This window comes from Manacus candei, unplaced genomic scaffold (genome assembly GCF_025592945.1).
Source record: "Manacus candei isolate 608988 ecotype Guabito, Panama unplaced genomic scaffold, ASM2559294v1 h1tg000080l, whole genome shotgun sequence".
In the NCBI taxonomy this organism is placed as follows: domain Eukaryota; kingdom Metazoa; phylum Chordata; class Aves; order Passeriformes; family Pipridae; genus Manacus; species Manacus candei.
The window spans coordinates 495,370-508,097 of NW_026138128.1; the positions used below are offsets into that span (position 1 = coordinate 495,370).

Here is a 12,728-nt window from a genome sequence, read left to right on the forward strand (position 1 = left end):
CCTCCCCCAGGACCCCCACACATCACGTTCCGGCGGGAGCCCAGGACACGGGACAGGACGTGGGGCAGAGCTGCAGGAGCTGTTAGAGATAATATTTATTATTATATACAAACACATTTTGTACATTAATTAAATAGAATGAACTCTACTTTTCATTCATCAAATCATTTGGTTTGGTGTCCCCCCTTCCCCTCCCACCCACCCACTCCTCTGAAAAGCCTACAGTCATTCCTGGCACTCCAGAGGCTGGGCTCAGTTGGCCACGAGGCCCCTTCCCAGCAGTGCTGGCAGCAGCAGGATTGGACCTGCTGGTCACAGCAGGGTCCCCCCAGCTCCGGTGCAGCACCAGGGCTGCTCCAGGCAAAAGGGAAAAACAAAGTGGGGGCACCCAGGTGGGAAAAGCAGAGGGGTGAACAGGGGGCTCTGAGCCCCCCGCGCTGACAAGGGAACATTGAAATGCACAGAGCCCTCCGAGGGAGACAGAAGATGCTGCTTTGCCATAGGGAGACAGCCCTGAATTTGGGGACACCTGTACAGGGACCCAGCTGTCCCCAGGAGACAAGTGCCCACGTGTCACCTGCCCCTGCCCTGTCCCACCATGGTTCTCCCAGAGCTTCATCCTGCCTCACCCTGCTCCACCCCGTGCACAAACCCTCCTTCCAGCACATCCTGCTGGGTCCAACCCCTCCACAGAGGTCTCGATGCAGCCCCCCAGCTCAGCTCCATGGCACAGGGGTTGGAACCTGCCAGCCTCACCTCCACTGCAGGGAAACGGGAAAATCAGCTGAAATGTCTTGGCTTTAGTGTTTTGGTTCTTTGCTAAACCAGCTCATGCAAGAGTCCAGGGGTGAGAAGCTGCTCTCTCGTCTGGGATGGGGCTGATCCGAAATGCAGATGTGGTCCACGGGAGGGACAAGGCACTGGAAAGCAGCTGCCTCACCCAGAGCAGAGCTGTGCAGGACAGAGCTGTGCAGGACAGAGCTGCTGCTCTCGCCCCACACCTCTCCACAGACACCCACACTGCAGCACGGCTCTCTCCAGGCATCACTCATGGTTCCTGAGATGGCAGCTCCACCCTGGACATGGCACCTTCCACACCCCACCCCACCCACTGAGGGAAATTCAAGGGCAGAAAAAAAGGAACTGAATAACTGAATTGCAGCTTCTGCTTTGGTTGTTGCCCAGCCGTGTGCAGACCCCACACCCACAGAAGGTCTCAGCTGCTCCTCCCCTCAGGAGCAGGAAAGGTGACCAGGACTCTCCTCTCTGTGGCTCTCCCGTGGGGGCTGGACATGCTCTGCCTGCTCTATCAGCTCCTACTCTCACCACAGAGCTGCCACGTGCTGTGGCCTGTCCCAGGTCAGCTCCCACCTGAGAGTTGGGATCCACACCTGGACTGCAAACACGGCTGCGGGGGTGAAGCCTGGGTTGGGGGGCAAGGAAAAGCTGGGGCACAAGCTGACAAGGGGCAGGAGCAGGCTCACATGTGGCCTCGGAGGAGCCCTGGAGCTGTGTGGGCCAGGGGACCAAACCCCCCAACCTCCCCGCAGCCCCCTGTGCCTTTCCCAGGGAAGGGAGGTCACCACAGCCCTGCTCTGCTCCTGCTGCTCCGGCTCCGCTCAGAGGGATCCATGGGTTAAGGATGATGGTGAAGTGAGAAATAGTAACAAACGAAATCCAAATGCCTTCCCGGCAGTCCAGAGCGACCCAACGGGGCTCAGGACAGGTTCCTGGAGCCTGGCTCTGAGCTGGGCATTCTCTCTGCTGGTGCTGGGCAGGGGCTGCTCTCCCCCCGGTCCTCCAAACCTCTGTCCTGGTCATTGTCCCCCCCTGAGGCTGGAGGGGGCTCTGCCACGCTGCTGCTGCTGCTGCTGCTGCCCACACAGTTCTTGCCACTGGGTTTTGCTCGGCTGTCTGAGCCCTCGAGAGCCTCAGTCTGCTTGGGAAGGGAGGGGCTGAGGAGAGGGCCCCCCCCCTCCTGCAGCGGGACGAGGGGCGCAGCCCCCGCAGCAGGGGGAGCATCTGCTGCGGCCACCACGGACGTGGAGGTGACCTCGATGGTGATGGAGCCCACGGCCGTCTCCGGGCGGTCACTGCTGACCCTGATGCGGGCGACCAAACCAGAGGCCGTGGTCGCCTCCTGAGGGGTCCCGTTGGCCACGGCTTCGTGCACCACGGTGGGCTCCAGGAGGGTTGTGCTCAGGTCGGACAGGAAGGAGGCCTCTGTCACGATAGCGGCCGTCTCGGCCACCCAGTTCAGGTCGCTGCCCACGGAGGCGGCGGCGGCGATGACGCTCGAGGCCTCGCCGGGGGTCAGGGCGGCCGGGCCGCTGCCCTCCCCGGGGGGCCCGGTGGCCAGGGGGGCTCGGCGACCCCCCGCCTCGACGGGGGCGGCCGTGGTGTTGTTGTTGAGGTTGTCCTGCAGCGTGGTCTGGGTGCCCTGCCCGACCTGCTGGTTCTGCAGCAGCATCTCCTGGATCCGGATCTGCTGCAGGATGGCTGGCAGCTCGTAGTGGTGGAAGAAGTAAATCATCGAGTGCTGGAGGAAGAGAGGGAAAGGAGTCACCCCCGGGCCTGGGCCACAAGCTACCACATCCCAAGAAAACTGCACTTCTCCTGGAGAATCCAGCTGCTCTGACAGCCAGCAGGTTAGCACAAAGTTTGGGCTTTTGACTGCTGCAAGCTGCTTTATAGTTTCTCTCTGAAGACAGGCAACAGAGTACAACCTCTCTTCCCTTTTAAGGGCTGGGAAAAGAAGGATAATGGCATTCCTCTGGACTGTGCTCCATTCCCTGCCCCCACCCTGCAGCAGGTCAACAGCCAGAGACACCCAACAGGTTTAACTGATCCAGGATATTGGAGACATCACCTCGGAGCTGGTCCTGCCAGCATCCTCACTGCATGGACCTGAGCTGCTCCTCTGCAAAACAGGCCCTCATCAGGATTTACTGCAGAAGGAGAGGACAGAAAGCCTTCCCAGAACCTGTGTGGCATCGGGTTATTGTCATGCCCGTGACTGGACTGCAGACAGTGACTCACAGGTTCCCCTGTTCCACAGCTGCCTTCTGCTGTTCCATTTCTAAACCAGGCTTAGTTCCATCTCTTACAGAAAAAAGGATCCCTACTCCAACCCAGCCTGAGAGGAAGTCTGGCAAACCCCCCCCAGGTGCAGCAGCTGTGCAGGGACTCACCTGGATGAAGAGCCAGGAGGTGACCAGTGCCAGGCTGCTGTACTGCCCGTTGAAGCGGTAGTGGTAGGCGTAGAAGGCAAAGTGGTACAGATAGAAAAACCTAGACAGGAAGGCAAGGAAAATCAGGAAAAATATGAGCTCTGTTCTACTCCCAAGCCCAGCCTGAGCTGGGGCACTTGGTCTGGGGCAGTGCAGACTCGTTAACAGGTAATCAGAGTTGCCTGGCTACGAATGGGGCAAAACAAGGGGCAGGAAAAGGTCGAGGTGATTCTGAGATCCAGGCACAAATCCAAAGCGGAGCAATCGCACTTTGGACCCTGTGCCATGTGGGGCAGCTCCCAAGGAGCCACACAGACACCCTCAGGAGTGGAGGCCATCACGCCCGGAGGGGCTGGGAAGGCCCTGGAGCAGCTGGAGAAGGACAGGGAGAGGGAATGAGAGCCCTTACCTGAGCCAGTGTCTCTTGCTGGTGTTGGTGTGGCAGCAGATTGCGTCGTACTGGTCCGCCAGCCACACGATGAGGATGATGTAGAACGCGGTCGTGGTGTCGTTGAAGAACTCGGACATTATGGCCTCCATACCTGCGGACAGGGGGACATCAGCACAGGCAGGGCACGGGAAGGGGCCCTCTGCCACCCCAGGGCCAGGCTGTGACTGCACCTGCCCAGGGCAGATAACTGGGCTCTGGTTACAGCAGCAGCCAAGGCCGAGTGTGTTCCAGCGCTGACGGCAGGGACCAGCTGCCTCCCCCAGCACACATTTCGGGGGTTTTGTTGCTTTTTAAATTCAAACTGTGCAAATGCAGTCTGGCTACAGAACGTAAGTCTGCAACGAGCTCCAGGGACAGACAAAGCTTCGGATTCTGGGATTTCCCAATGAACTGCTGCTTTTCCAGGGGACCCAGAAGGACAATGGAGCTCACTGTGCCATCAGATTCCAGAGCCTTCTGCCTTGTGATGAGCAGCCGTGCTAACCACCTGCCGCGGCCAGCTCGGAACAGGGAATCAGACTTCCCACAGACCCCAGAGGGATGTGCTGCAGATACAAGCAGTGAGGCAAGTCCTTACCAACCAGAGCCAGGATGACAGTGAGGAGCGGAGCCGCAGGGAACGCAATGGTCATGTTCATCTCCAGCATCTGCAACAGGTCAACTGCAAGAGGGAAAACACAGTGTGGCACAGAGAGGATTTGGGGCCAAGGAACTCTCCACCCCATGGTACTGCCCACTCAGTGCAGCCAAGTCCATCATCCCAAATCCTCTGTGCCCAGCACTTGTCAGGAGACAGAACAGCTCTGGTGAGTGCGGTGACAGGGTGCAGGGGGATGGATTCCCTGTGCAGCTAAAAGTAGGACCCTTCTAAACAACAAAAATCAAGGTTGGAACAAGATGATCCTCAAGGTCCTTCCAACCCAAACCTGCTGTGACTCTACAACACGCTGTGCTGGAGCAGGCACAGTGCCCAGCACAACCCAAACCCCTCAGCCAGTCCTTACCAATGAAGACAAAGATCTGATGGTGTGAGTAGCGCAACAGCATCGAGACAGACAGAGTCTGAAACAGGAGAGAGAAGGGGAGGCAGGTTAGAGCCCCACGGGTGTGGGACAGGTTAGAGCCCCACGGGTGTGGGGAGTCCTCGGGATCGCACTGCGGCAGAGGCCCGGGCGAGCCTGGGCTTGCACATCCCACATTCGTTAGCTGGAGCTGTGCAGAGCAATTTGCCAAAGAGTAATTAGGGCTCTACAAACGGCAATTAATCTCTGTGCTGCTGCAGGGGAACAGACAGTAAGGGATTTGTTTGTAAAGGGACCGATCCTGAATATTTGAGCGGGGGCCAAGCCAACCCACAGAGCTGGGAGCAGGGAATCTCCCGTCCTCCATCCCGCTCCTGCCGCAGCTCCCAGCACCTCTCTGCACTTGGTTCCTCCTCACTGCCCACAGTGATTGTGCACAGAGCTGCCTCAGTGGGTGGGACAGCCAGACACAAGGGGAGAGTCCCACAGCCACCCAAGATTACAAACACAGCATAGTTATCGTTCAGGATCTTGTCTGATGTGTATCTTGAGATGGCCTCATCTCACACATCATCTCTTGGTTTATCTTGATCACTCCTGGCAAATCAGTCTGGCCTGTTCTTAAAAGTCTCAGAGGACAAACGTCGTGCAGGACACTTAGAACAAAAGTCCCAGAGTAGGGCTTCATCCTCCACCAACTACACTTTAAAAGCAGGTGAGAGCTCAGGTCTGTGCTGTTACACCACCCACATGCTGCCCAGCCCTGGCTGAGTCCAGGCACTGCCCAGCTCCCGCTGACTTACGAAGATGACCATGATGACAAAGGCTGCCAGGTAGGACGTCCTGGCCATCCACATGCTGACGAAGCGATAGTGCTCCCCAGACACCACATTGCGAAGGAAACCTGGAGAAAAAGCACAGACACCGGCTCAGTGTGATCAACACACAGGTAAGGACCAACTGCCACTGCCTGCTACAGAAACAGCATCTGGAGCAAATCCTCAGGGCAGCACTCATTGTCATGCAGGGCAGTGAGGAAGGAGGAAATCAGGTTTCCAGACACCTCTTCCCTCCTGCCTCTCTCATTTTGTCCTTGACAATAACACAGGGAGCTGCTCCCTGCGTTACAGATTAATCAATAGTCAGAAGATGATATTCAGGCATGCACAGAACAAACACCCACCGCTCCACGCAGCCGCTGTCACTCCTCCAGGCCTTACCCTTGTTTTCCTCGTTTTCAGCTAAAGCTTTGACACTTGACATCAGGATGTCATCATAGCCCAGGAACTCGTCCAGCAGCAGGCGGCTGAACCTGTCCCCAAAGCACTGATCCCTCGTAGGGTCTAGGGAGAACACAAAAACCTGCTCAGACTGTTCACACCCGCAGCCCCAGAGGCACAAAGAGAGCACACGTCCCATCACCCCGAGGGACACGTGTGCCAGCAGAGCTGGGCCTGGGCCAGCACGTGGGCCTGGGGCAGTAAAACCGAACTGGGCGGGTCTGGGAGGGAAGATGTCACTCCTGACAGATCCAGCCATGCTGTCAAAGTGCTAATGGGCCTTCAGGAATGTCAGGGTTGGCACAGACACAAACGGAATTTGGCTCACCCTGTCTGCCCATCACTGCACAGGAAAATCACCTAAACCCCTGTCCAGTTTTGCTTCAGCTGACTGGGAGGAAGTAACAAGGTTCAGTCTGATCAGGGCACTAACAGTGCACGAGAAGGTCTGAGACTATATTCCTGACTTGGACAGGTTTTAACAGAGCAAATGCCAGGAGGAGAGAACGCTGTTCCAGGAAAATGATCTGCTGGTGCTCCCAGGGGCACAGGAGCATGTTGAGTGTGACACAGACCTGTGAGCACCGTCCCCAACACCTGCACAGCTGCCCTCACCACTGGGCTCTAACCCTGCACCGCTGCTGCTCCCACTGAGCCCAGAGCTTCAGTGCCTTCAGCCAGGGAGAGGGCTCTTCCCTTCTCCATGGGAAACAACTGTGCTGGGCATGACATCAGGGCTCACTGAACCAGGCTCCACCATTTCAGAGTGCTCCTCCTGGAAAGCTGTGACCTACTAAAGGGAGACGGGCTGCACACAGCAGCTCTCCTGCGTGGGAAGTGAGTGCACTTCATAAAGAGTTCCCAGAGACAGCGTGGAGGTCTCTGCACAGCAGGTCCCCACCCCTGCCCCCCCTGCCCTGCCCAGGCTGCCTCCCCACTCACCCAGGGTCACCACCATGACTGGGATGCTGAGGCGCTGCCGTGTGCTCTGGGACAGGCGCAGGAAGCCGTATTCCAGCGAGTACTCCACGATGTACTCCTCCTGTGGCCACACTGGAGAGGGAGGGACACAGGGAGGGACACAGGGAGGGACACAGGGAGGCTCAGCACCTGGATCTGCAAACAACCACCACCAAGAAACAGCCCCTCCGGGTTCGTTCCCTCCCTCCCATCACATTCTTGAAAAGGGAACCAGCTGCAAACATGGGCTCCAGGCTTCCCTCAACCACTTAAACATAAATCAGTTCAAACTCTTCGGAATTGCAGCCCATTCCCCTGACCTTAGTCCTTAATGTGAGGCTTCTGGGAAAGCTTCAGGGCAGCACTTCCAAGCTCTGCCCAGAACCTGCCCACATCTGTGCCTGGCAAGCCCAGAATCACTTGTTCTTGCTCTTTTCAATTTCTGCTTCCCATGTTGTTTGGGAAACAGCAGGAAAATCCACTTTACACCTGCTGAACACCGAGTAAATGCTCCACAGGCAAGAGCCCTGCACTTCCTGGGGACTGAGGTCACTGCTGCAATTACACATCAGAACAGAAGGCAGCAGCAATTACAGCTCTCCCAAAAACCGGTGGTGCCTGAAGTTTCCCTGGTTTGTTTTTTTTTTTTTTCCAAGAAAGGTTCCAAACAGATGCTTTTTGCTACATCATCTCTGAAAGGACAAAACCTCCTGCTAAGCTGGAGCCAAGCAATTTAATCCCTGCTCTTTCAGACTGTCAGGGTGTATCTCCAGGAGGGGGGAGGCAGCTGTCAGGCAGCTCCCAGCACCACAGTGGCAATTAAAGTGACACGAGAACTTAACAGAGACACACCTGACACAGCACTGACAGAGATGCAGCCCCTGACCCCCTTCTCAGGCAGCAAACGCAGGCTGGGCTGTCGGTTTTGTCTTTTGTTTCCATTATAAACAGTTTTAAGCTCAAAAGGAAGTCAAGGGTTTAAACATCAACAATTACTTCCTTTGTCTCATAAAATATTTTTCCATGGCAAAAACATTTGGACTAAACAGCAAATTTTGTTCACTTAGAGCACAGGAAATCTGGCAAAAAACAATAAACTCAGGTATTTGGGACCAATTTGAAGAGATGAATTTTGTAACTCATCTGGGAAACAGCCTGATTCCCTCCCTGTCCTTTTCTGGATCATTTCCAGCCACGCGTTCAGCAAACCAAGAGTTACCCCACCAGTGCCACAGCTCTGCACAACGTGACTCTCCTCAGAACCTGGGCAATAAAGGTCCTGCACCAAAAACATTTACTGCTCTCTGGTCTTAATGATCTTTAATTCAGGACTAATGAGCTCTGGATCAGCATCAAGCAAATCCACTGCAAGACCAAGGAACAGAGCAGTGTCTGGTCTCCCCTTCCTCCACAGACACAACCCCAGTATGTCTGCAGAGCAAAGAGTTTAAGCCTTTCCAGGGACAACAGTGTGAATGAAAGAGGCAATTTTTTTGCAAATTTTGTGGAAAAAGGCAAAGAATCCAATTCCACATCTCTATTTTAACATAAATATTCCTCAGTAGATTTCCTCCCTGAACCACTAGAGACACAAGTTTTCCACACTGGAATTCCATTTTAAATAACACAAAGGCACTAAATCCCCCTGTGGAGTTTAGGAGGCCAGGCAGGAACAGGGCGGGACAAGGCCGGGTGGTATCGCAACCCACGGAACCCGCCCGGCGGCTTTTGGGATTCATTAGTTGGAGCAAATTGGCTGCTCCAAGTGCTGCAGCTGGCTCAGGACCCAGGACACAGCCCAAACCCTGCTCGTGTGAGGAGGAGTGTCGCTGCCAGGGGATCCCTGCGGCTCACAGGGGGGCTCAGGCTCACCTGAGATACCTGACACCGATCACCGCAGGAACGCACTGCCAGACCAGGAGCCCTCGCTCACCTGGGCTTCACCTGAAGCCTCTTGGTCTGGCAACACTTCTAGCCCAGCCTCCCCCCACCCCTGGCCTCCCCCGACCCCCCCCAGCCCCAGGGCAGAGCTCGCTGTGGGTCTGCTGTTAGTGCTGACAGGACTGACCCCAGGTGAACACATTGGGAGGACATTCAAGGTCACTGTGCGGGTGCCCCGAGGAGCCAGGACGGGACGTGCGGGGAGGATGACGGGGAGGAGGGAGGAGCACAGGTAGCAGTGAAGGTGTGATTACCTGCTCGGGTTAGCATCTCAAACTCGGACACAGTCTCCCGCAGAGGCTGCATACCTTTAGTGGCTGTGTCACTAAACGAGAACTCCTGGCTGTCGTTGTGGGGCAGCTCAGTGCTGCTCACCCGGGACGGCTTGAGGAACACCTTAGGCTCGATATCCAGCTCAAACTGTTGGAAAAACAGGGCAGGGAAAGTCACATCAGCAGGCTCTTCACCTCCCACCTGCCATGCTCCTTCTGTCCCTGCAAAGGCCTCCACCACCACAGGGGTGGGAGAGGTCACTTTCTCAGGCCACTTCCTTGCTTCCTGTGTCAAACCATCAGAAGCCAACATGGGAATTCAGGAGCAGCCAAGGAACCCACTGTACTTCCAGGAGACTGAGGGATCACACACAACCAACCAACCATTTCTCCCCAGCCCATCACCCAGGTCTCCCTCTCTGACCCACTCAGGGAGCACAATCCCTAACCTTGATAGAGCTGTTTTCAAACATATCCACGGTCATTTCTTCCTCCTCCTCCTCCTCCTCCTCCGCCGCGGACTCAACCACCATTCCCGGGAACTTCTCTCCGCCGCAGAACTGCAGGAAGATGGGGGCCCGGCTGGAGTTGCGCTGGATCTCCACCCGCAGGATCCCGTCCCGGGGCCACTTGTCCCGCACGTGCTCCAGGCAGTTGATGGGCGAGCGGGAGAAGGCGATGTGGATGTAGGCCAGGATGAAGAGCACGAAGAGAGCCTGCAGGGCGGGAGACAAGGCACAGACCGTCAGCCCGGCCACCCTCGGCCTGAGTACAGCCTTCCCAGTTACCACCAGCTCCTCTTTGCCCATAAAACACTAGAAAAACTTGGACAAGTGGATTTGGCAAGTGGACAAGAGCTTCGGTGCTTCCCTGCATCAACATGGCAGGAGCCAGACCCTGGCAGTTTGAGCAAGGAACACACCAAAGGCAGCAGGGACCTCCTGCTCCTGTTCATGAGACCAGAGCTGCCCTTGACCCCTGTGCAGCTCAGGTACCCTGCTGGAAGCACAGGTCCTGCAACCAACACCCTTCCCAAACTGAACCACACACAGCACTAACGTGGAACGAGGCTACAAGGCACGTTGAAAGGAATGGAAATGCATCCATGGCTTCCAACCCTTCCCTCCTCAGCACAAAGAGTTTCCTGCTGAAGCCCAAAGACTGCCCAGCCTTCCAAAGGCAGAATAAAGCAAACCTCTCCCAAAGCCAACCCCTCTGAGGGCAGGACGACCCAAACCCACGGCAGACCTGTCGCTGCAAGGAACGGGCCCTGCCCCAGGGCGGCCAAAGGGCTCCCTGCCCTGCCTCAACCCCAGGAACAGCTATAAACCACAGCAAAGCACACTGCACTAATAAAACCCGCTCCCTAAAGCACAGACAGCAACTGTGTATGACATCCAAAGTTCAGAGCTCTGAGCGCGGCTGGCACAGCGAGCGGCACCGCTCAGCTCAGACCTCCCTTCCACCCACCCCGAGCTGCTCCCTCCTCACCAGCCCAGCTGTCCTGACCTATTTGTGAACAAACAGGCTGGTAAACACCTCTCCACAGAGCAGCTGCACGAGGGATGTGAGGGAAGGTAAATCAGAGCCACCTCCCTGGTTGCAGGAGCTCTGGACAGGCTCTGCTCCCCTGTGCCCAGCAGCCAGAGCAGAGCTGGGAGCAGGCTGGAGGCTGCTGGCCCCTGACCCTGCAGGGCTCTGGGAATGCTTTTCATTCTCTAGGATGGCAGTGATCAGAGGCAGAAGCAGCTGTTCTGCCCAACAGCCATACCTTGAGCACCACCCCTGTCCCAGCCTGTCTGCTGGGATCCAGCCGGACAACTGGGACACAGAACAGGGATGTGAAAATCCATAACATGTCTTGGGAGGGTAGAAAAAGTATCTGTGCAGTATGAGACAAGTTCTGCTGAACGTTTTCTTGCTGAATTGTAAAAACCCAGAGCAGGAGGGTGGCCTGGTAAGCTGCTCTCCCCTTCTTACTCTCACTTCCCATCCTGGAAGCCATGGAGCAGGATTTAACCTACTGGCAGCTCACCCCTGCACACTGACAGGCAGGCCGCCCTGGAGGGCCCCAGCAGGCAGAAGGGTTCAGCCCGGGGCAGAGCTGTGCTGCACTGGCACTGCTGAAAAAGCAGGGTTAGAACAGGGCTGTGCCTTAACTGCTTCCAGAAAAGACAAGACTCCAACAATCCAGTATGTCATGTGTGCAATGCATCCAAAGTGTGATTTCCTGGAAACAGAAACCGAATCCTCTCCAGCCCAGAGCCCGGGACATGCCCTGCACCAGCCTGGCTGCCCAGCGAGCTGGCTCAGGGATTTCCTTTGGATTTGCGGACCTGGAACCAGAGCCCCGGAGTGCAGGAACTCCTCGTGTCTCCCACACAGGAGAGGCCCACGGGAGGTCTGGGGACAGCTTGGTGTGTGCGGCCCAAACACAGGCTGTGACCTCCGGCAGAGCCACAACTTTTTGTTCCTAAGGAAATCCCTGCCCTCAGCCCGGCTGCGCCTGGCAGGACGAGCTGCCCCTCACCTTGAGGAGGACGAAGAACTCGAAGACGCGGCGGAAGGAGGGCGGGAAGAGGCGCGCGTAGGTCACTGCCATCTTGAAGAACAGCGCGTGGAAGAGGCGGTCGCGCACGTTGATCAGGGGGTTCTGGTTGAGGTTGGGGTTGCGGACGCCCCGGTTGTTGCCGCCGGCGGCCCCGGTGTTGTTGGCCGGGTGGTGGTTGTTGGCGTTCGGCTGGTTGTCGGACATCCTGGCGGCTGGGCCGGGCCCAGAGCGGCCGCTGCTGCTCGGCGGGGTGCCTGGGCCCGGGCGGCCGCCGTCTCTGTCCCGGTTCCCCGGCCCCGGCCCGGCGCAGACGCCTCGGGGTGGCGATGGGTCAGGCCCCGCGAGTCAGGCCTGGGCGCTCAGCGGGGCCCGGGCGCTGTGGCGGCCCGAGCAGGCGCAGCGGGGACGCGGCTGCCGGGCCGGCCCCGGGCCATGGGAGTCGCTGGCGCGGCGGGGGGGTCGGGTCGGTTCCACCTCTCCCGTCCCGTCCCTCAGCGCTCCGCCGCCATCTTCCCCCGCCGGCAACGGCGGCTCCGCGCATGCGCGCGCGCGCCTGGGGCACGACGGGACGGTGGAGGACACGCGCCAGCCACGCCACGCCCTCATACGCAAATTAACAGCATTCCCACCATGCTCCGCGCGAGGCCTGTCGCTCCGCGCTTGAGCTCGTCCTCAGAAAGGCAAAAAATAACCCGATAAAATGGAAGATTTAAAGTAAAAATCCGACGTGCATCGTCTGGGAGGGTGACCAGGTGGAGAAAGGCGGGGGAGTCTGAGGAGCCACTAGCCATGACTTGAAAATCTTTAGTTGGGAGGGGTTTAAGTATGGCTCCTGCATACCCAGGGTTCGTGCTCGCTTCGGCAGCACATATACTAAAATTGGAACGATACAGAGAAGATTAGCATGGCCCCTGCGCAAGGATGACACGCAAATTCGTGAAGCGTTCCATATTTTTTCCCTCGGGAGGGTCACAAACCCCGCCCCGGGAGGACCCTTTTGGACCCCCGAGGTGCGGCTCGG

At 57.3% G+C, this 12,728-nt stretch overlaps 1 protein-coding gene and 1 non-coding gene across 3 annotated transcripts; one reads left to right on the top strand and one right to left on the bottom strand.

Annotated features, from left to right (window-relative positions):
- Window positions 1-80: 80 nt before the first annotated feature.
- On the bottom strand, window positions 81-12,260 carry TMEM259 (transmembrane protein 259). 2 transcript variants are annotated; one of them, XM_051810930.1, is made up of 11 exons: window positions 11,687-12,260; window positions 9,606-9,872; window positions 9,193-9,304; window positions 6,926-7,036; window positions 5,924-6,046; window positions 5,507-5,607; window positions 4,686-4,743; window positions 4,259-4,342; window positions 3,640-3,772; window positions 3,192-3,291; window positions 81-2,539 (listed from the first exon to the last, which is right to left on the bottom strand). In XM_051810930.1, exons 1-11 carry the CDS (start codon window positions 11,909-11,911, stop codon window positions 1,718-1,720), a joined length of 2,136 nt encoding a protein of 711 aa, XP_051666890.1. In that variant the 5' UTR covers window positions 11,912-12,260; the 3' UTR covers window positions 81-1,717. The 2 variants fall into 2 exon arrangements, with proteins under 2 accessions (XP_051666890.1, XP_051666889.1); XM_051810929.1 differs by having other exon boundaries at window positions 9,139-9,304.
- A 296-nt stretch (window positions 12,261-12,556) lies between these two features.
- Window positions 12,557-12,663, top strand: LOC127481606 (U6 spliceosomal RNA). The gene has a single exon (XR_007908272.1). It is a non-coding gene; the product is annotated as a U6 spliceosomal RNA (small nuclear RNA).
- The last annotated feature ends 65 nt before the right edge of the window (window positions 12,664-12,728 follow it).